The 24194-nt window shown below is 40.3% G+C and overlaps 1 protein-coding gene across 4 annotated transcripts in view; it reads right to left on the reverse strand.

The window, feature by feature from the left end:
* GRIA2 (glutamate ionotropic receptor AMPA type subunit 2) overlaps window positions 1–3967 on the reverse strand; it is a 197745-nt gene extending 193778 nt beyond the window's left edge. For all 4 annotated transcript variants that reach the window (XR_005723039.1, XM_040251475.1, XM_040251474.1 and 1 more), the window contains exons 1-2: window positions 3451–3967; window positions 2761–2901 (exon numbers count right to left, since the gene is read on the reverse strand). Coding sequence is in view for 3 of the 4 variants with exons in the window: in XM_040251475.1 (XP_040107409.1) it covers window positions 2761–2901; window positions 3451–3538 (229 nt within the window). In the remaining variant the exon portion in view is untranslated. The remainder of the gene's footprint in view (window positions 1–2760; window positions 2902–3450) is intronic.
* Window positions 3968–24194: the final 20227 nt, after the last annotated feature.

Consider the following 24194-nt stretch of genomic DNA (forward strand, 5'->3'; position numbering starts at 1 on the left):
AAATTTTAGGTGCCGAGTAGATGAGTTAATGTCAACTCCAGAAAATTCTATTCAATGAGTGATAGAATTTTTTCTTCTGTAACTAGTTCTATTCAGCAATCAGTAAGACTGCTTATAGCACAGGGGTTGCAGAGGCCGTGGTCCTGAATTCCCATGCCAGAAACTTGAAAATACACTCAGATCCTCACTGTCATTTATTTTACTGTCATTGAATAATCCATGCAGGAGTAACTTTGGGACATGGAGACATGCAATCTTTTATTCCAGCTTTAGTTTCTGAGAAACACAAAATATCCATGCAAAATGAAGATTTGATTTTCCCATTTTCTTAGAATTGGGCTTTCCTTGTGGCTCAGCTGGTAAAGAATCCACCTGCAATGCAGGAGACCTGGGTTCGATCCCTGGATTGGGAAGATCCCTTGGAGAAGGGAAAGGCTACCCACTCCAGTATTCTGGCCTGGAGAATTCCACGGACTGTATAGTCCATGGGTTTGCAGAGTCTGACACAACTGAGTGACTTTCACTCCACTCACTTGGATGGTTTAGAATTGTCAAGCAAATTAAATTTTGTCTCTGTTTTTCTAATGAAATCCGTCTCTTATTACATGGATGTATCCATTCTGTGGAACTTAATGTATTTATATCTGTGTTTAATATGTGTATATTTTCTGCCTGTGTATCTTATTTCAATAAAATTTACATTAAATAAATTATTCAAAAATAGTGAGACTGAGGACCTAAACTAGTCACTTGACCTTAACTAACCATAATCTTTAGTCTTTACAAGCCCCAACATAGTCATTCAGCATTTGGAATGAGGAAATACTCATTGCCTTCAGTGGACCTAACTCCTCTGCTCTCAGCCAGGCCCTGGCATAATTCTCACCAATGAATGAACTTCTACATCATTGACCGTTTTCAAAACATAGAGATATCGATTCTTTTCACCTAGTTTTTAAAACCTAAACCCTCCCAATAATCCTAGTCTTGCATTAGGCTCATTACTTTCCACAGCATTTCCACATTAATATACAATTACAAACAGTTGGATATTTAGACCAATTGTGTGTCAAACTCACAATTCAGAGGGGGAAAAAAAACTGGAGACCTGGTATCAATTCAAATGAATAATCTTAATTCTGGTAGATAAATAGGTCAAATTATAAAGGACTTAAAAAATTAAACTACAGCTGGTTTCTTTGTGTATATACATGCTAAAATTTTTCAAGAAATTCTTACATTCTTTTAGGAAGATTTTTTTTTAAACTGAAATTTTACTTAAGTCTCAGTCTCTCTTCTTCCCACTTCCTTCCCATCATGCCCGGTTCCTTTTCTCTCTTGGAATCAACATGTGAAAAAATATATACAGTGCTGAAATCTTAAATATGCTTTCATAAACAGTTGAATTCTAAGCATCAAACAGCTCCATAATAATGACCCCTGTTCTATCCGACAGTTGTTTCATTCCTTCATTCATTTGGCTGATGGCAGTTTCAAAAGGAGCTGAGGATGTTCCTGATACTACAATCAAGCTAACCCATGGAATATACGATTAAAGCTCAACATGGGGATGTGGGATGATAACCAGTTGTTTGTCTAACGTGGGGACACTGCAGTTGGGATTTTTCGGTGGTAATTTTCCGCTCAGTCCTTTACAGGGAAGCCAGAGTGGGAGGTGAACCATCTGCAAATCCCCCCGCGAAACTGTCAACTCTGAAATAAACACCAAGAACATCAAGTCAGAAAGGAGTCGTCCCAACCTAGTCGCCAGGGCAGGACAGCAGCTGCCGGCAGAGGGCAGGGGGTCCGGCGGCAGCCGCACCGCCCACGTCCGATCGGGGCTGGCCGCGCCTGGACCCGGGCCAGCCGGTCTTTCCACTGAACCGTGCGGAGACCTAATTGCTTGAATCCTATTACTTTGAAGCCTGGATGTAGCTTCGCGGCGGGTGCCCAAGTACTGCACGCCGCGCTGGGACTAACAGGATGGCTGCGAAGACTAAAATGGCTGATCGGCTGGCTACTTCTCCAGATTCCAAACTCGGCGCATGCCACCTCTTTCAAGTCCTTTTCCTCCCGCATCCTCTGTGGGAGCCCCGAGACTTGAGAACAAAGCCCCCGGCCCGCGAGGGCCCACGGTGCCCGGCACACGATCGCCCCGGGACTCAGGCTGCGGCTCCCGGGGCAGCGAGGAAGGACTGTACGGGTTCCTCGGCCTGCGTCAGCCTCGCTGCACCCCTCGGTGGGCCTTATGTAACGACCCCAAGCCGACTATGGGACCAATGTGACAACTGGTCCCGTCTCGGGGCAGAATGCAGGCCCGCGGGGTTCACGCAGTGACCCGGAGCGAGGCCTGCCGACTTCACCCCGGGGCCGGGGGATCTACCCGGCAGCCCGACGGCGCGCCCTGGGGCACGGCGTGTTCTCCTCGCGCGGGGTGCCACCAGGCCAGCAGGGGAAGGGGGCTTCTTGTGAAGGCTCCAGCCAAGCCAAGACCCCCGGAACCTAAGGAAGCCCCTTCGATCTCCAACACCCACCCCCCCTCCCTAGTGCGCACACTCTCCCCCGGTTCTCGCTTCCTCTTCAGCCCCCAACTCTCAGCCAGCGGGGGTCCCCGAGAACGCAGCCACTTTCTCCCGACGCCGTCACACGCACGCGCGTGTGCAGTCACTACACCCGCACACTGACACGCAGAAACACACACACACACCAGCCCGCTTTCCGCGTGCGGCGCCCCAAAGGGCATGAATATTCATTACTCACAAGCGTTGGTGACTGCGAAGCTGTTGGCTACCTCCAAATTGTCGATGTGGGGTGTCAGTCTGAACTCCGAAGTGGAAAACTGAACCATCCCTACACGAAATGCACTGTATTCCTGATCGGCGCCCCTGGGAAACAGCCCCCCTGCAAGGAACAAACACCAAGCAAGGAGGACAGCGTCAGTGCCCGAGAGGAGGAGAGGAGCCCGCTAGCGGGGGACTGCCCAGGAGTCCCTGGTTAACGTTAATAGGACGAATAAACACATCCCTGGACCCGGGCAACAGGGGAGCTGGGGTGGATATCCAAAGGGTATAGACCAGACACGGAGGGGATCAAGACACGAAGGAGCTCGAGGGCCAGGTGGGTGGCCAGAAACGTTCCCCTTCCCTAGTGATCACAAGCTGTGCATTCAGACCCCTAGAGATTCTGAACAAACGGGAAACTGTTGTTAAGGGGAAATGAATAAAATTTGGGGGTTCGAAAAGAGAAGACCTTTCCCTCTGTTGTATCAGAGACACAGTCTTTTGCCTTTGCTTTATCCTAAGAAAAACATGTATATTTTAGGCAGTTTAAATCTGGAATGCAGTCAAGGTATGACATAACTCTACATGACATGAATTAATTTGTCCACCGTGAACAAAGATTACCACCAAATTATGCACAATTCAAAAGCAGAGCACAAAGGGTACCTACCTATCTGTATGCTGTTAGAAGAGACACCAAAAATCAGTCCCCACAAAACAGGAGAAAGGAGGACAGATATATGCATAATCTTTTGCATTTCCAAGAAAAGTAGAGCATCCACAAAATACCCTTTCTTTTTTTTTTTTTTTTCCTTTTCCTCCTCTTCCTTCTTTGGCCGTTTTCCTGGGCAAATTAGATCCTCTGCATTTTGAGACAGCAATTTAGCACCAAGCTGCTAAAAAACCAGAAGTGGAGGCAGAAGAATCCCTATTTCCAGGTCCTGCGGGTGGCTGCCGCCCTGCGCCCCGCGCCTGCTCCGAAGTCCGGAGGACCGGCTAGATGCAGTTTCGAGCAGGCTGCCGCTGTGGTCCCAGCGCCTCGGAACACTCAGCACCCTCCCATGCGCTCACACACTCACCCTCGCGCGCTTCTCCCTCTCCCCTCTCTCACACGCGCGCGCGCGCACACACACATACACACACACGGACACACGCGAGTCACAGACCGGCAGGCGGGCCCGGCGCGCGTGCGCGAGGCGCGGGGGGGGGCGGCGGCTGGCGCGCCCCTCCCCCGCCCACCCCCGCGCCCCGGCGTCTCGCGCGCGCAGGGCTGGGAGCTAGGCTCCGAGCCCGGCCGCCGCTGCCCCCCGGGAGAGACCTCGGGTCTCGCGAGCTGTCGCGCCCACCAGTGATCTGCCTTTCAGCACCGCGGACAGCGCCCCACTCCGTGCCGCGCTACCTTTGTGCCTCCGCGGCCACTGCAGCGGAGATAGATGCTCCAGCCTGGACCAAATGCAGCAAAGCCCACTTCCGGCTGCCGTGCAGAAGCCAAACTGCTAATTGCTGTTGGCGGTGAAGCGTTCTCTCACCAGGCCCTGCTGTCTTAGGATGCAAGCAATGCTTATTTTTTATCTTCTATAGCCTGTAAATCCCACCTAGCAATAGAGAAACTCTGCCACCCACCTCACCTGACCCGCAGGAAAGCAAACAAAACGCTGATGAAGAAGTGCTCCAAAAGTGTGAACTTTAGCTAAATGGGACGTAGCAGGATCCAAGGAAAACTTAAATTCTATCTTTAAAGGTCAAAACCGCATAGCAGAAGATCAAGGTTGAATCTTTGGAACACTTTGCATGGAAATCCCATTTTTCACTGCTCCATCGGGCTGTGACACCAACTTGCCCAGCCTGCCAAGCCGACGCCTGGGACCTGCTTGGGCAGAAATTCCTCACTGAGCTTATGGCTTTAGTGGTTTAAACAAAGCAATAAAGGATGGTTGAGTACAAGGGACTGTTTCCAGGAGGCAGGAGATTGGATCCCACATCACAGAAGGAGTAGCCTAGTAATATTTCAGAATGCCAAGAGTTAGTCTGCTTTCCCGTGCAATTGTTACAGAAATATCACTAGTATAGCCTCCTTGCTGACTGTTGCATGTTATACTTCCCCTTAATCACTTTGGGCTCAACTTTTAAAATGAGAAAGATGAGCAAAGTGGACTCTATGGCTCTCTAATCATGGAATTCTGGAATTCCAAGTCATAGTCTTTCCCTCTTTTGATTTTCTGTATGTATTCCTAAGCCAGGAAGTAAAAGAATCCGTAATCTATTAATAAGATTTTATACTGCAGGTAAAAATACCACTCAGTTCTATCACCAAGAATTTACTTTAGTCCATTAATATACACTTCTTTGTATATGAGACAGGTGTTGTGAGTCAAAATTCCTTTAAATTTTTTTTTAAATTAAGAATGAAAATAGTAAGGAAGACATACATAAATATATATCCACATTAATAGTATATAGGATAATTAAATACATCTGATCTATTCAATCACTAGTAGTGATGTAAGGCACAAAAATGATTTGCATTATTCTCTATTTGAACTCTTTATTATACAAAAGAGTGAATAACAACTCAGAGCAAAATAGAAAACTTTTCAGCCATCGTTTTTCTTCATTCAGTTTTTCTCAAAAGAAAAACTTAAACTTCATATCAAGTAACTAATATTGAAAGGAGAGAGAGAAAGAGAAGGTTAAATGTAGAGAATTGGTCATGTTTAAAGAATGGGTCAATGTAAATTAATTTTTTTTAAAGAGGTCGCTTCAAAAGCTATTTTTATCGTAATCTATTTCAAAGTCAAGGACAAAAGTGAACCCAGAATTGACTGAATTACAATCTATAAAAATAAATAATATAAAATAAGAATTTGCTGAATCATAGAAACATTTTTCCTAGTAAATAATATGTAAGATCTCAAGGAAATATTACTGTTTAGTGACCAACTATAATTCATATATAAAATAGAAATAATTTAGTAGGCATTACTTGTAATTCAGCTATTACTTTGTTACTGTTTTTCACAAGGCATGTACCTTTCACATCAAATATAGACAGATACATCTCTTGCAGCATTGGCATTGTTGTGCTTGTATTATAATTAATGAACTTTTTCAAATTCACGATAGTATTTATCATATAGCATTTTTCAAGCACAGAATACTATGTAATAAACTTAAATCGGCTGAAGGAAGTGGTTATGCAAATAAATGAAAAATACTGTAATTTATTTTTAATACTTAGAAACTTCCTGTTTCAAGAATATATCTCATATTGATCAGTAGTAAAATCAAATTTGAAAATTTCAAAACTACTGAGACTAAAATTGAATAGAATAGTGTGCTCAAAGACACAGTTTGCTATTCTCTGCCCTCTGCTGTTCAATTTTGGTAATTATCTAAAATGCAAGCATTGTTATGAAACAAGGATAAATAACAGTAAAAATGGAAGAAATAAAAATTTAACCATTCTAGCATTAGTTTGTATGTTTGGTCGCTTTCACTATTGTTGTTTTTTGTGTATGTTTAAATATAATCTTAGCATTAAGGCTAGAAATAAATATTATACATAGCATTTTCATTTCTATTTTACTCAGTCTTTTCTTCAGTATAAGATGCAATTATTTTCTTTTAAAATCTGCTTCAAAATGATTAAGATTTTATATATGCTTACGAATTTTGTGTAGTTTTAATTTGTGTTCCATAATGAAAAAGCATTTAGGAAAATCGTTATGGAGGGGTTGGGTGAGGTGTGAGGGTAACAACTTTGAAATGACTGGCAGATCAAATTTTAGCTGAATTCCTTATCAAAATTGGATTATAAATGTCAGCACCATGGTTCCAAGCAATGAAGTGACAAGAAGTTTCCTGCCTTCCTATTGATCCTCTGGAACTGGGAAGGCTATCTGAAAGGCTCAGATGCAACTCAGCATTAAAAAGGAAAGTGGCTCCATGCTCCTTTCAGCAAAAGATAGCAAGGGTAGCAGATCCTACAAAATGAGCCTAGGTCCCAAACATGAGACATTATTGACTGAGACAGAAAAATTATAAAACAGAAGAGAAAACATGAGGATTTTAATCACTCAGGATTGGAAATAGAGATTTTCATTCTGGGGAGTTTCAGTTCTTTAATTAAGATAATGAATAATGCTAGTAAAAATAGCTATTCAGATTGAGACAGTATTGATTATTCTTTTCTTTGTGACACACTTTTAAATCACTGACTGAATAAGATCAACTACATGATTCAAAACACATATCTGAAGTCAAACTTTGGTGTATTTTTGTAAAATGAACTTAGAATAAAGTCCAAAAATTGAATGAATAAGTGAAGTTTCCATTTTAATTTGCTTGGGGCTCTGATTATATGGATTTTAATTAACTTTACCCACAAATGATCCTGTAGCAGAAATATTTATTGGAAAAGTGTTTCAATTAATTAATTTAATAAACTAAATATAACAAGGATATTCTAGATAATGTCTTCCATGATAGCTCGGTTGGTAAAGAATCTGCCTGCAATGCAGTAGACCCTGGTTCGATTCCTGGGACAGGAAGATCCGCTGGAGAAGGGATAGGCTATCCACTCCAGTATTCTTGGGCTTCCCTGGTGGCTCAGATGGTAAAGAATCCATCTGTAATGCAGGAGAGCTGGGTTCAATCCCTGGGTTGGGAAGATTCTAGATAATGAAGATGGACAGAAAAGAAGCCTTCCGCAGGAAATTTCCAGACTTCATTCAAGTAAGCAAATGATTGCATGCATGCTATGCACACTAAGTCGCTTCAGCCGTGTCCGACTCTGTGTGACCCTGTGGACAGCAGCCCACCAGGCTCCTCTGTCCACAGGATTCTCTAGGCAAGAATACTGGAGTGGATTGCCATTTCCTTCTCCAAATGATTAGGGCCTCATCAAATGAGTTTGGAAGTAATCTTTCCTTTTCGGACTTTTGGAAGTTTTTGAGAAAGACTGGTATTAATTCTTCTTTAAATATTTGGTAGAATTCACCAGAGAAACCATAATATCTTGTCCTTATTTTGTTGGAAGTTTTTGTTTACTAATTCAATTGTTTTACTACTAATTAGTATGCTCAGACCCTATATTTCTTCATGATTCAATCTTTATGACCACTATCTTGAACTCTCTATCAAGTAACTTGTGTATCTACATTTTAATAAGATCTGTTTTCTGGAGATTTATCTTGTACTTTGTTTAGAATGTGTTACTCTGTTTCTTCATTTTCTTTGACTCTGTGTGTTGCTCTCTGCACATTAGATAAAGTGGCCACCTCTCCCAGTCTTGACAGAGTGGTCTGGGGTGGAAGATAATCCTTGTCAGTCAGACTGGCCTAAGCTCCTGGTTGTCTCTGAAACCTTCTTAATTGTCCAAGCCACCATCTTCATTCTTGTTTCAGTAGTTGAGAACATGTCAGTGGCCCAAATTGGCGAATCATATTCTGCACCTACAGATGCAGGCTGCTTGGAAAGTGGGTCCTCTCTCAGCAGCTGGGGTAGTTAATGGTTAAGCTCCTTCCAGGGGTAAACTTGAAGATGTGTGTTTTTCCTGCACCCTCTGTATTGGACTGTGGTGTACTGCCACAACAGAATGGAGAGGGTGCTCCTGCAACCATTAAGAATTCCTTCTTTATGAATTCAAGCCTTGTTGGCTATCAGAGCTGATCCTGGGACACATCCCTTGGGCAGCAACCATAAAATCTGGGGCAACTTAGAGAGGACTGTAGGGAGAAAGCAGAAGAAGTGCCCTAAGCTTCCCCAGTCTGCAGGGAGGGTTTTGGCTACCTGTATTTGTGTGCTAAGTCAAAATACTGATCCTTCTACAGCAACTTTTTTTTTTTTTTGAAATGAATGATTTACAATATGATATTGGTTTCTGGTGTGCAGTGTAGTGATTCAATATTTTTATAGATTATGCTCCATTTAAAGTCATTACAAATATTAGCCATATTTTCTGTACTTACATCCTAGGAGACTCAAAAGATCCCTTTCATTTTTGTTGCTTCCTCTGTGCTGAACCCTGAGACGGACAAGCCACAGTGAGCCTCCTGTGTTGCAACCTTACTTGACCCCAAGAACACTTCATTTAAATGCAATCCCATCAGGAAAAGCATTAGTGTGATCCAGATATTAGATACAATGCATTGTTTGCAGGGTAGGAAGTGTGAGGCAAGGAGTAATAAGAATACACCAGACCATTGTAAGAAATATACACCTTATCCTACAGGAAAGCAGAACCATTTGAGAGTTTTAAGGAAAGAGGTAAGTTTTTTTTTTTCTTTCTTTTTGCTTTTTTTAGATCTATCTCTTTTTTTTTAATTTTTAAATTGTTAAAGTATGATAACTCATTTACAGGAGACTTGGAAAATTCATAACAAGGTTACATATAGTTCTATTGTATATTACAATTATTTTTTGAGTAGATAAATTAAGACTTTTAGGTGGAATTTCAATATCAAACTCTCAAAAATTCATAGAATGAATATGTAGAGAAGTAGATATAGTAGACATGAAAAGCACTATGAACCAATTCAGCATAATTAAGATTTATACAATTTTAACATAACAGTAGGATATAAATTATACTCGTTCCCATAGATTATAAACTAGGATACTCTGGAACATATCCAGGGACATAAAACAAGGTGTAAAAATATCATGGTCTAAAGATATTGAAATCATACAGAGTCTGTTCTTTTATCACTATGGAATTATGTTTGAAGTCAATATCAAAAGATGTTTGAAAACAACCCACATATTTTCAAGTGCAATGTGATATTTACCAAAAGATGTCTTTGACTTAAACATTGAAAGCCTCAAAAAAGTTAGAATGAAAAAACACAGGTGATTGCAGAGGGAAAAGTATTTAAAGGAGAAATTAATATCAAAGATACTTTAAAAAGTTCCCATGAATTTGGAAAATAAGTGTCCATTTTTAAATGATAGGTATATCTAAGAAGCCATTACAAAGAAAATTAGGAAATATTTACAAAGAATAAAAATGAAAAGAGAATTTACCAGAGTTTGTTGCAGGCAACTGAGGCTGCTTAATGCAGTTAAAATGCAATGTAGAGTCTTGGATAAGATATGAAAAAAAATAATGGACACTAGTATAAAATTTTGTGATATTTGAATAAGATATATACTTTAATCAATAATACTGTAGTACATGTTAATTTTTTGTTTTTCTTTTGCACCATAGTATTTCTTTATATTCTCAGAATTGGATTAGAAGTTTCAAGCCTCATTCAAATGTTTTTTAAAAAGCACTAAGATAAATTTTCTAGACTTTTAGCAGTAATACTAGATGCCAAAACAAAATGGAGCTATATCAAATTTCTGAGTGAATATAAATTAGAAATCTAGCATTCTATTCATACTAAATCAAACAATGGAATCAAAATATCACAAATTTTTTAGCCAGGCAAAAATTCAGAAATTTATAAAAATATATATTATATATTCTATTTATTTATATATATGTATACAAAAGCTTTTTATTATGCATGATAAAGGCTTGAGAAAGAACAATAATGAAATTGGAAAACATAAACTAAATGAAATAGCAGCACTGAATATGAAATAGAAAAAATGAAACAAGCTAGATAAAAATAAAAGATCATAATATAGTCCAGTTGTTTTTAAACACAGCTGCTCACTGGAAACACATCTGGAGAAAAGAACGCAATACCAGGAAATTTGTATTTTTCAAAAAATTCCAAGATAAATCCTATATGCATCTGGATTTTAGAAAATGACTATAGATTTCTCTATTAAATGGTAGTTATAGTGATACAGTTCTATTATTTTCTGTTGTCCCCTTTGTGTTAAGTGGATAAGTCATGTCTGACTGTTTGCAACTCCATAAACTGCAGCACACCAGGCTTCTCTGTCCTTCACTATCTCCCTGAGTTGGCTCAAACTCATGGCCCATTGAGTCGGTGATGCCATCCAACCATCTCATCCTTTGTTGTCCCCTTCTCCTCCTACCCTCAATCTTCTCCAGCATCCGGGTCTTTTCCAATGAGTTGGCTGTTTGCATCAGGTGACCGAAATATTGGAGCTTCAGCTTCAGGATCAGTTCTTTGATCTCCTTGCAGTCCAAGGGACTCTAAAGCATCTTCTCCAGCACCACAATTTGAAAGCATCAATTCTTCAGTGCTCAGCCTTCTTTATAGTCAAATTTTCACATCTGTACTTGACAACTGGAAAAACTATAGCTTTGACTAGACGGCAAAATAATGTCTTTTCTTTTTTATACACTATCTAGGTTTATCATAGCTTTTCTTCCAAGGAGAAACCATCTTTTAATTTTGTAGCTGCTGTCACCATCTGCAGTGATTTTGGAGCCAAGAAAATGAAATCTGTCACTGTTTCTACTTTTTTCCTATTTGCCATGAAATGATGGGACCAGATGCCATGATCTTCGTTTTTTGAATGTTGAGTATTAAGCCGGCTTTTTCACTCTCTTCTTTTACTTTCATCAAGAGGCTCTTTAGTTCCTCTTCACTTTCTGCCTCTAATGTGATATAATCTGCATATCTGAGGTTGTTGATATTTCTCCCGGCAATCTTGATTCCAGCTTGTGCTTCATCCAGCCCAGCATTTCACATGATGTATTCTGTATATAAGTTAAATAAGCAGGGTGACAATATACAGCCTTGATGTACTACTTTCCCAATGGTGAAAGTGAAAGTGAAGTCGCTCAGTCCTGTCCGACTCTTTGAGACCGCATGAACTGTAGCCTACCAGGCTCCTCTGTTCATGGGATTTTCCAGGCAAATAGTACTGGAGTGGATTGGCATTTCCTTCTCCAGGTGGTATTAAGTGAATAATAGTTATATAATGACATTAGTAAAAATGTTTATCAGAAAAAAATTTTTATCAGTTTTCACAATCAATAGCCAGTCAAAAAATAAAAGATAATTACAATTGCAAGCCATAACAGAAACATAATTAACCTAACTATGAAAAATAATTACATACAATTTGGGCGGGTTAAGTAGAGTGATGTGGTAAGAGGAAGTGCATAAATGCATATGTTTTCATCCAGCCAGCCAATCTGCATCTTTTGGTTGGTGCATTTAATCCCTTTACATTTAAGGTATTTATCAACATGCATGATCCTAGTACCATTTTCTTAATTGTTTCAGGTTTATTTTCTGTAGGTCTTTTCCTTCTTTGTATGTCCTGCCTAGAGAAGTTTCTTTAGCATTTTCTGTAAAGATGGGTTGGTGGCACTTAACTTTTGCTCATCTGGAAAGCTTTGATTTCTCCATCAAGTCTGAACAAGAGTCTTGCTGGGTAGAATATTCACGGTTATAGGTTCTTCCTATAGCTTCTTCCCTTTCATCACTTTAAATATATCATGCCAGTCTCTCTGGCTTGTGGAGTTTCCATTTCCATTTCTCAGTATCCAGCTGTGAAATCAACTGACAACCTGATGGGAGTTCCTTTATATGTTATTTGCTACTTTTCTCTTGCTGCTTATAATATTTTATCTTATATCTGTCTTTAATCTTTATCATTTTGATTACTATATGTCTCAGTGTGTTCCTCTTTGGGTTTATCCTGAGACTCTCTGTACTTCCTGGACTTTGTTGACTATTCCTTTTCCCATGTTAGGGAAGTTTTCAACTATTATCTCTTCAAATATTTTCTTGGGTTCTTTCTCTCTTTTTCTTCTAGGATTCTTATAATGCAGATGTTGGTATGTTTAATGTTATCCCAGAGATCTCTTAGATTTTCTTCACTTTTTTTCATTCTTTATTCTATATTCTGTTCTGCAGCAATGATTTCCACCATTCTGTTCTCCAAGTCAAGTATCTGTTTTTCTGCCTCAGTTTTTCTGCCATTGATTCCTTCTAGTGTATTGTTCGGGAGAAGGCAATGGCAACCCACTCCAGTACTCTTGCCTGGAAAATCCCATGGACGGGGAGCCTGGTAGGCTGCAGTCCATGGGGTCACTAGGAGTCGGACACAGCTGAGCGACTTCACTTTCACTTTTCACTTTCATGCATTGGAGAAGGAAATGGCAACCCACTCGAGTGTTCTTGCCTGGAGAATCCCAGGGACGGGGGAGCCTGGTGGGCTGCCGGCTATGGGGTCGCACAGGGTCGGACACGACTGAAGCGACTTAGCAGCAGCAGCAGTAGTGTACTGTTCACCTCTGTTTGTTTGTTCTTCAGTTCTTCTAAGTCTTTAGCAAACATTTCTCGCATCTTCTCCATTCTGTTTCTGAGATATTGGATCATCTTCACTATCATTATTCTGATTTTCTTTTCTGGAATATTGCTTATCTCTACTTCCTTTAGTTATTTTTCTGGGCCTTTATCTTGTTGCCTTATCTGACACATAACCCTCTGCTTTTTCATTCTGATTAGCTTTCTGTAATGTGCTTTCCATTCTAGCCACTGCAGGATTTTTGTTCTTCTTGCTTAGTCTCTCTGCCCTCTGGTGGATGAGGCTAAGAGACTTGTGTAAGTTTCCCGATGGGAGGGACTGGCAGGGCCATGCTCAGTAAGACTTTAATCCAATTATCTGTTAATGGGTGGGGTTTCACTACCTCCCTGTTAGTTGCTGGGCCTGAGGTGACCCAGTTCTGAGGTATATGGGCTATATACTAGGGTTAATGGGTACCTCCAAGAGGACTTATACGAAAGGGCACCTTCCAGGAGTGCTGTGGCCAGTGCCCCCACCCCAGCAGCAGCCACTGCCTACCCACACCTCCACAGGAGACATTCCAACCATAAGAAGGCAGGTCTGGTTCAGTTTCCTGTGGAGTGACTGCTCCTTTCCCCTGTGTCTTGGTACACATAAGATTTTGTTTATGCCCTTCAAGAGTGGAGTTTCTGTTTCCCCCAATCCTGTGGAAGTCCTGTAATCAGATCCTGCTGGACTTCAAAGTCAGGTTCCCTGGGGATTCCCAGTTCCTTTCCTGGATCCCCAGGGCTGAGAAGCTTGACATGAGGCTCAGAACCTTCGTAACCATTGGAGTACTTTGGTATTATTGTTCTCCAGTTTGTGGGTCACCCATCCAGCAGATATTGGATCTCATTTTATTGTGTTTGCACCCCTCCTAGCATCTTGTTGTGGCTTCTTCCTTGTCTTTGAATATGAGGTATACTTTTTTGGTGGATTTTGTGGGTGATTGTTCAAAAGCTTGTTGCAATTCTGGTGCTCTCAGAGGAGATGAACACATGTCCTTCTACTCTACCATTTTGATCCAGAAGAGCAAGAGGTGAGTTCTTAAGATTTGTATTTTAGATGGAACATTCTGTATCCTGGGTGGAGAATGTGTCTCTGGAGTAATATATTGAATGTAGGGACACCAGGTAAGAGGCTGTATTTCTGGTGGAGGTGATGGGACTCTGGATTAAGAGAATAAGGAACAGTTGGTCTCAGAAAATATTTAGGATGAAGACTTAGTGGAACTCATCAATGAACTTGTATGTGTTAGAGATAATGTTAAGAAGAAACAAATCCTACTACCAGGACAGGAGGCTGAGTGCCCAAGAGAATGCTGCCTTGTCTCAGGATGGGCTGTAGAGAATATTGCATATCTTGCATATCTCCAAGCAAGGTGGTGGTCTTGGGTTTACAGGGTCTATGGGACACACCAACTCAAGCTGGTGTGTTAGCTCTTGACACTAACTCTGAGATTCAGGAAAGAGACTACATCCAGAACTTAATTTTGAGAATCATCAGCCTTTGATGTTTCACGTGGTAGTTACTGCTTTTTTAATAAGGCAGTTAAAGGAAAAAACCCCAAAAAGAGAAGACATATGCATACCTTAAAAATCCTGCTTTCACTTCATACTGATAAATGCACAGTCTTTCCATTTAATTGAGGAGGAACCAGACCATTACCTTGAACATGCCTCTACTGAACAGTTTCCCATTTCAGTCTTTACTTTAAAGTGGCACAAGAATTTAAGAATATTTGTGAAGAAATTTTAACACTAAGTCCTTTTCCATTTTTAGGATTTTTTTCTAGTATTTTATGATAACGTTACTCACTGTTAACCAAAATAAAATTTTGTGCCTACTTGCATGACTGATTCTTTCCAGAACATTCAACAGAGTTTTTAACATTTGTCTTTTCATGTTATCAAAAGTATTTGAACTAAAGTATATAATCACAGTATCAAATTCCAACTATCAAAAGCAGTTTTCTTTTTTTTTAAAATACATTTTATTCTCACTCAATGGGTGAAAGCAGAAATTAGAAGGGCAAGCTGCTAACCAAGATTATTCAGCAGACCTCCCCTGTATTTCTCATGTCATGTAAGAGGGAACCAAAGGAGAAGAAAAGAAACAAATAAGTAGTATAAAACATAGCTACAAAGGTTTCCAAATCTGCATATGGTTAGTAGATTTTAATATGTAATCATAGCCTCTTTCTTCACTCTCTCCTTTTCCACATTACTTTTTAAAATTTAATTTATTTTTTAACTGAAGGATAATTGCTTTACAGAATTGTGTTGGTTTTTTGCCAAACATCAACATGAATCAGCCATACACATTACTTTTGTTTTAAACTTATTTCTTTAGTTTTGACTGTGCTGGGTCTTCGTTGCTGCATGGGCTTTCTCTTGTGGCAGGCAGGGACTACTTCCTAGTTGTGGTTCTTGGACTGCTCATTTCAGTGGCTTCTGTCGTTGCAGAGCACAGACTCTAGGGCACGAAGGCTTCAGTATTTGTGGCATGCGGGCTCAGTAGTTGTAGTTCCCAGACTCTAGAGCACTTGTTCAGTACTTGCAGCACATGGGCTTAGTTGCTCCATTGCATGAGGGATCTTCCCAGACCAGGGATCAAACCCGTGTCTCCTGCACTGGCAGGCAGATTCTTTACCATTGAGCCACCAATCAAACCCTTCACATTACTTCTGTAAGCACTTCAGCTAGTCAGAAGTCTTTCTTTGATGTATAGAACCCAAACTTTCATTCCTCCAGGATGTGAGTCCCTTCTGGTCTTCCCTTTCTGGAACTTCTGGAGTTTTCTTTTGCAGTGGTTACTAGACAAGAGAATACAAGAGACACTGCAGTAGGCTGTGAATCGCTTCTCTATTGTATACGCATTTATCCTCTCCCCAGTTCAGGGCACACCGTTTTTATTTCAGCATGGCATGCTGTCGTGCACGTGCAGTCTCACGGTTCAGTGGATAATATAGGATAAAAATATTGGGTTATAGAAGCATGTTGTATTCTGTGGACAAAAGTCAAGAGTCTACTAGTGCCCAGTGACAAGTCAGAAACTATTTTTGCAACGGAAAAGAGTTGCAAGCAGCAGGGAACAAGGTCTTACCTCAAACCCCAGGCATCTGTGCTATGATTCTCTTATTAGAGGTTGCCATAGTCTCTGTACTAGCATCTGTCTGCCTCAGACACTTCAAATACCATTGGGTCTACTAGATGTCAAGTAACCTGCCCTGCAGCCTGTACCTACTGTTATAGCTTATTTCTTGGGGCCCAACTGGCAGCCTTATATGTGAATACCAATAAATATGACACAGCAGCAAGCCTACATGTGGTACACAGCATCTGCAAAATGATGCATACACACATCATTTTGTGCACAAAAATCCAAGTACACAAAATCCAAGCTGATCTACCAGGCTTTCCTTTCTTCTGTGTGGTACATGCCAAAACCAACAACGAACCTCAGATCAATGATGCTTAAAAACTTTACCTGAGAGGCAGACACTCTAACCTCTGAGGGGTTTCTCTCTCATACTCTGTCACACATGTTTTTACAAGGCATCTAAGTGGCTTGCTACTTCTGGCTCATCGGGTGCAGTTTACATAGTGTCATCAATATAATGTACCCCGCTTAAAGTTCTGCTGTAGAGATTATCACATCCAGAGCAGTTTCTGTGTCTCTTTTGAGGAAATGGCAGGATAAAACTCTTATTATTGGCCTAAAGACAATGAAAGATGTTGGTGTGAGAAAGAATTGGCTTCTTCTTCGGAAGTAAATTTTCTTGCATGGATATGCTTCCCAGGTGGTCCTAGTGGTAAAGAACCTGCCTGCCAATGCAGGAGACGTGAGACTCGGGTTCGATCCCTGTGTCAGGAAGATCCCCTGGAGGAGGGCATGGCAATCCACTCCAGTATTCTTGCCTGGAGAATCCTATGGACAGAGGAGCCTGGTGGCTACAGTCTATTGGGTTGTAAGGAGTCAGACACAACTGAAGCAGCTTAACAGTCAGGCACGCAACACGCACATACATAGATATATATTTGCACATAGGGGATGGTGCTTCACTGGTGGCTGACGGTAAAGAATCTGCCTGCAATGCAGGAGACGTGGGTTCAATCCCTGGGTCAGGAAGAGCCCCTGGAGAAGAGAATGAATACTCACTCCAGTGTTCTTGCCTGGGAAATCCCATGGACGCAGGAGCCTGGTGGGCTACAATTCAGTGCTGCAGGAGTCGAACACGACTGAATGACTTTCACTTTTCCCTTACAGAGTTAAAAGGTTGTTTCTGTTTGCAGAGGAATTCTGGGAAATTTTGGATTTCTAGGTTTCTAGCCTCACCCAAGTCGGTATCAGTGTCTTCATTCAACACACCAGAGTTCCATTATTTTAGGGCCCTGTGGCAGAGCCCTTAATTGGCAGTGTACACTGTTTACTTAGGCTTCCCCAAGCCGTAAATTTCCTGCTACTATATGAGAGGAGATACTCATGCAAACTTCAAAGAAGCTTTCTGGTTCTCCATGCGTACTGTGAATTGTATGCTCATAGGTTTTAATTTCTCAGTTCCCCCGTGTTTGTCCTCTGGGGCCAGAAAAAGAAGCTGGAAAGCTCCAGTATTTCAAAGCACTGCTGCTGTCATATCCACAAAATGCCACAGTTACCTGACTTCCCTCCAGCCCCCTCTGCCCTTTGTCAGTGACAATGCTGATAATCATGATGTCACCATTTGCCAGAAGTTACCCAAGTCCTACCCACCCACTTTGTAAAAAGCACATCCCTTGCTCCTCAAATGTGTGAGCAACCCAATCCTTGAATTCCATCATGAGGTTCTGTTTCCTAGGGCCATTTGCAACACCAATTACTCTCTATCTGGGTCCTAGCATAAAATAGATGACATACACAAAGGAATGTTTCAAGGGTATTTTACTTACAAAGTGCATATGAGCAAAGGAATCCTCAAAATTTAGTAAAAAAAAAAAAAAAAATCCAGGATAGTAGACATAGAGCTGTTGACATCTTTAAGCAGAAGGCAATGAGAGAGGAAACAGGTAACCTGAACCCAAACGGACAGTTCTGAGGAGAAGGCCATCTTGAAAGGTGCAGTGATCTTTGGCTAAAGGACCCAAGTCACCTGAAGTGAACTGTCAGAAGGAAGCTGGAGGACGAAATATCCTAACCTCTCTCTGCTTTATTCCTCTAGTCACCTGAGCAAGCTCCCTGTTGGCTAAAGTCAACAGGAAGTAGAGTGAGGAAAGCTATTAATGATTAATGTCACTCTTAGAGGTGAGCTTCTACAGGATAGAGAAAGGAAGGGAGTGAACTTGAAGAAGAAATGAAGATATATCCAGTACACAAGAGCCATTATTTCTTTTTTTTTTTAATTTAAATTTTATTGTTTTACTCTATAATAGTGTATTGGTTTTGCCATTATTTCTTAAACAGGATTGATATTCAGTTAAAGGGTAGAATATGAGATAAACTGCTTCATGACAGCTATCGATGGGGAAGACACTATTTTCATTTTCAGTGGTTTACAAGTAGATGGCTTGTTTGATTGTTCAACTTGGCAATAGTTCCCAGAGAAAAGGCAGAAAGGGACAGACAGCATTAGTCTGGCTGATTTGGGTTCAGATACACTTACTGTACCTTGAGAGAAAACGTGATGGAGGGATGATTTCACAGGAGTCTCTGTGAGCCACTGTGGTGCAATCAGTACCACAGTAGAGTCGCCCTTCCCCAGCTCTGCTGGGGTCCTGGTATGATGGCCAGGATGAAGAGCCAAGCAGTTCTATGCCAGCTTGGCAGCGTGAGGTCTTTGTCACTATAGGAACACCTCCTAAAGCATGTGGATGCTCTCACATAGTGCACTAGCATCAGAGGTGAGAAATGTACATTGTAAAATGGTTTCGTCATCCATGAGAGATTGATTGATAAAGGGCCAGAGTCGGGTACCTGGACAGGACTTTGTGAGCCCCCATGAGACAACACCAGAGACTCTCAAAGTACAGTACTTTGGGACAAAGTACTGTATTTTGCAGAAGACAAAAGCCAATGAAATTTTGAACATTATTATTAAAAATTACCAATTTTGAATTCATAGCCTGAAGAGACCTGAGGAAACACATTTTATACCATTGGGGTCAGTTTTTAAGGGATTAGTTACCTTTCCTATTCCCAAACTTGAAATTATTCTGATCTTCTGAAATTACTTTCTCAGATGTAACCTTATTAATGGGAATACAATCCTACCTTTGGATGTAGAAAGACACAAATTTGCCATTGTTTTTAATATAGACTAATAAATATTAAAAAATATCCTCTGGTATTTTTTTATCTAGAATATAGCAAACATAATTTATAAAAAGCTTTATTAGTGGAGCAGTTATCCTAAGGAATTCTAATACAAATAATATTAAAGAATGAACAGTATAATTTTAGAAATATTTCACATGGAAATAGGTTGATCTACACCGTTTTTCTAGATTCTACATATTTGTGTTAATATACAATATTTGTTTTTCTCTTTCTGACTTATTTCACTCTGTATGATAGTCTCCAGTCCATCCATGTCTCTGCAAATGGCATTATTTTGCTTTTTATGACTGAGTAATATTTCATTATATATATATGTGTCTGTGTGTGTGTGCGTGCACCACATCTTTTTTATCCATCCCTCTGTCAATAGACATTTAGGTTATCTCTATGTCCTGGCTATTATAAATAGTGCCGCAATGAACACTGAGGTACTACTCTGTGATGACCCAGGTGAGGAGGAAATTTTAAAAAGAGGGGATACAAATATACATACGCCTGATTTACTTTGCTGTACAGCAGAAAATAGCACAACAGTGTAAAGCAACAATTCTCTGATAAAAAAATTTTTTAAAGATATCACATGGAGAATAATAAGTGAATATAATGCTTGGGTGGATTGTACAAATGCTTATATTTGATCAAGTCAGTTTAAATTCTTTATATACTGAAATTTTTGTTGCTCAGTTACATTTTAATCCATTCAATAAATATGATTGGTCATGTATGTTGAGCACCAGGGAAACTGAGGTCAATGTGATGGTTTTTGCCTTCAGAAAGCACCTATTTTAGTGAGAGAAACAATTTGTTGCAATGAAGGAATAAAATGTTATAGGAAGTTACTTTTCCTCAAAAAAGAAGAGGCATGATTCTAATGACAGGGAAGATAAAATTTTCCCCCCCACAGAGACCTGTAGAAATGCAAAATAAGAAAGATTTCAATCTCAAAGTCTCTGCCAGTTTTGAACTGCAAAATGTAAGGCTGAGCTGGATTAATGTTTTATTTAACAGAGCATTTTAACAAGTCTTTGGATGTGCAAAAGTGAATCTATAGCTAAGAATAGGCAGAGTAAACTAGGTTCTACTTATTTTTTAAAAAGAGTAGAGTTGAATTTCCAGGAGACACCCAGTATAAGTGACTCAGAAAATGGAGAAGTGAAGAAACACAGCATAGCTGGAACCAGGATCCTGCAGAGAAGATGGTCAAAAATTCCTGGGAAAAAGGACATAAAGTACTTACTAAAAAAATGAATCTAGTATTCCAAGTTGGCGTGTCCTGCTAAGATGTAACCTTTGCCCTAATTCCCTGTGAAACTTTGCTGTGGGGGTTAAGATTCACTTCTGCATTAACAGAGAGCAGAAAGAAGTCATGCAAGGGTTCTGGATATTTAGAGCAATAGCTACAGCTCTGTCATACATTTTAGAAAGCTCTTCTTTGAAGGGGGAAAAATACATAACTATTAAAGATTGAAAATATTAATCTATTTTAACAGGGTCATGCTTAAATTCTTATATATGAATGAAAGAGGATTGAAGAAGAGTTTCTTGTTCTTAAAAAATAATAATTTGTTTGGTTCATGAAGTTTTATACAAATAGCAACAACAAAAATTTGGCTCCACATGCCTTAAAAATAAAATAACTATATTGACTCATAGAACTATAATACCAGATTTACAATAGGATTTGGTTGACCTAATCACTGTCATCTAAGACTTAAGATGAAATCTTCTCTCTCCCTTTTTTAAAATAGATTACACATATCGTAAAAGTGAAGTCGCTCAGTCGTGTCCAACTTTCTGCGACCCCATGGACTGCAGCCTACCAGGCTCCTCCCTCCATGGGATTCTCCAGGCAAGAGTATTGGACTGGGGTGTCATTTCCTTCTCCAGGGGATCTTCCCGACCCAGGGATTGAACCGGGTCTCCAGCATTCCAGGCAGACGCTTTAACCTCTGAGCCACCAGGGAATATTTATATTTCTCTGTCAGACTTACTTCACTTCATATGATAATCTCTAGCTGCATCCGTGTTGATGCAAATGGCATTTTGTTTTCTGTTGTTTAGTCATGAAATCCTGTCTGACTCTTTGTGATCCCCTAAACCGTAGCACACCAGTCTTCCCTGTCCTTCATTATCTCCCTGAGTTTGCTCAAGAGCAACGCTGCATAGGAACCTGGAATGTTAGGTCTATGAATCAAGGTAAATTGGATGAGGTCAAACAGGTGGTGACAAGAGTGAACACTGATATTTTAGGAATCTGTGAACTAAAATGGATGGAAATGGGTGAATTTAATTCAGGTAACCATTATGGCCAAGAATCCCTTAGGAGGAATGGAGTAGCCCTTATAGTCAACAGAAGAATCCAAAATGCAGTACTTGGATGTAGTCTCAAAAATTACAGAATGATCTCAGTTCATTTCCGAGGCAAACCATTCAATATCACAGTAATCGAAGTCTATGCCCCTACCACTGATGCCAAAGAAGATGAAGCTAAACGATTTTGTCTTTTTGTAGCTTTCTAACATTCCACTATCTATAGATAGATAGATATCTATATAGATCTTCTTTATCCATTCCTCTGTCAATGGACATTTAGGTTTCTTCCATGTCCAGGAAGGTTGTCTTAGGTGGTTCAGTCCCTAAGTCATGTGTGACTCTTTGTGACCCCATGTTCTATAGCTTACAAGGTTCCTCTGTCCTCCACTGTCTCCCAGAGTTTGCTCAAAGTCATGTCCAGTGAGTCACTGATGCTCTGTAACCATCTCATCCTCTGCCACCACTTTCTTCTTCTGCCTGCAATCTTTCCCAGTATCAGGGGCTTTTCCAGTGAGTTGGCTCTTTGCATCAAGTGGAAAGTATTGGAGCTTCAGCTTCAGCAAACAGTCCTTCCAATGAATACTCAGGATTGATTTCCTTTAGGATTGACTGAATTCACCTCCTTGCAGTCCAAGGGATGCTCAAGAGTCTTTTCTAGCACCACAATTCAAAAGCATCAGTTCTTCAGCATACAGCTTTCTTTATGGCCCAATTCTCACATCCATACATAACTATGGAAAAACCATAGCTTTGACTATATGGTCCTGTCTCAGCAAAGTTATGTCTCTGCTTTTTAATACACTGTCTAGGTTTGTCATAGCTTTTCTTCCAAGGAACATATGTCTTTTAATTTTCATGGCTGGTCACAGTCCACAGTAATTTTGGAGCCCAGGAAAGTAAAATATGTTACTGCTTCCAATTTTTTCCCTTTTGTTTGTCATGAAAGAATGGGACCAAATGCCATGATCTTAATTTTTTTAGTGCTGAGTTTTAAGCCAGCTTTTTCACTCTCCTCTTTCATACTCATCAAGAAACTCATTAGTTCCTCTTCACTTTCTGAAATTAGAGTGGTATCATCTGCATTTCTGAGGCTGTTGATATTTCTCTTGGCAATGTTAATTCCAGCTTGTGATTCACCTAGTCCAGCATTTTGCATTATGTACTATGCATAGAAGTTAAATAAAGAAGGTGTCAATATTTCAAAATTAGGAGAGTCCTAATTTAGAACCAGTCATTGTTTCAAGTCCCGTTCTACCTATTGCTTCTTGACATCCATACAGGTTTCTCAGGAGACAGGTGATCTGGTGCTCCCAACTTTTTAAGAATTTTCCACAGTTTGTTGTGATCCAAACTGTCAAAAGTTTTAGCATAGTCAATGAAGCAGAAATAGATGTCTTTTTCTGGAATTCCCTTGCTTTCTGCACGATCCAACAAACGTTGCCAATTTCATCTCTGGTTTCCTCTGCCTCTTTAAAACCCAACTTGTCCATCTGGAAGTCCTCGGTTCACATACTGCTATCATGTGAACTGAGTGTAACCGTATGGTAGTTTGAACATTCTTTGACATTACCTTTCTTTAGGATTGGAGTAAAACTGACCTTTTCCCATCCTGTGATCACTGTTGAGTTTTCTAACTTTTCTGAAATATTGAGTGCAGTACTTTCACAGCATCATCTTTTAGGATTTTAAGTAGCTCAGCTGGAATTCCATCGCCTCCATTAGCGTTGCTTCTAGTAACTTCCTAATGTCTGGCTCTAGGTAAGCAATCAAACCACCGCAGTTATCTGGGTCATTAATGCCTTTTCTTACCACCTCTACTTAATATCTTCTACATCTGTTAGATCCATACTGTTTCTGTCCTTTACTGTGCCCACCTTGGCATGAAATGTTCCCTTGGTATCACTAATTTTCTTGAAAAGATCTCTAGTCTTTCCCACTCTATTGTTTTCCTCTTCTTCTTTGCCTTGTTCACTTCAGAAGGCCTTCTTATCTCTCCTTGGTATTCTCTGGAGCTCTGCTTTCTGTTGAGTATTTCTTTCCCTTTCTCCTTTGCCTTTCACTTCTCTTCTTCCCTCAGCTATTTGCAAAGCCTCCTCAGACAACCACTTTGACTTTTTTCATTTTTTTCCCCCTTTGCAATCGCTTTGGTCCCTGCCTGCTATACATTGTTATGAACCTCCATCCATAGTTCTCCAGGCAGTCTGTCTAGTAGATCTCATCCTTGGAATCTATTCCTCACCTCCACTGTATAATCAGTAAGGGGTTTGATTTAGGTCATACCTGAATAGGCTAGTTGTTTTCCCTAATTTCTTCAATTTAAGCCTGCATTTTGCAATAAGGAGCTCATGATCTGAGGCACAGTTAGCTCCAGGTCTTGTTTTCATAGAGTTTCTCCATCTTTAGCTGCAAAGAATATAGTCAATCTGACTTCAGTATTGACATCTGATGATCTCCATAGATACAGTCGCTTGCTGTGTTGTTGGTAAAGGGTATTTTCTATGACCAATGTGTTCTCTTGACAAAACTATGTTTGTCCTCTTTGCCTTTGCCCTCTTCATTTTTCACTCCAAGGCCAAACTTGCC

The sequence above is a fragment of the Oryx dammah genome, unplaced genomic scaffold (assembly GCF_014754425.2).
Source record: "Oryx dammah isolate SB20612 unplaced genomic scaffold, SCBI_Odam_1.1 HiC_scaffold_12, whole genome shotgun sequence".
Lineage (NCBI taxonomy): Eukaryota > Metazoa > Chordata > Mammalia > Artiodactyla > Bovidae > Oryx > Oryx dammah.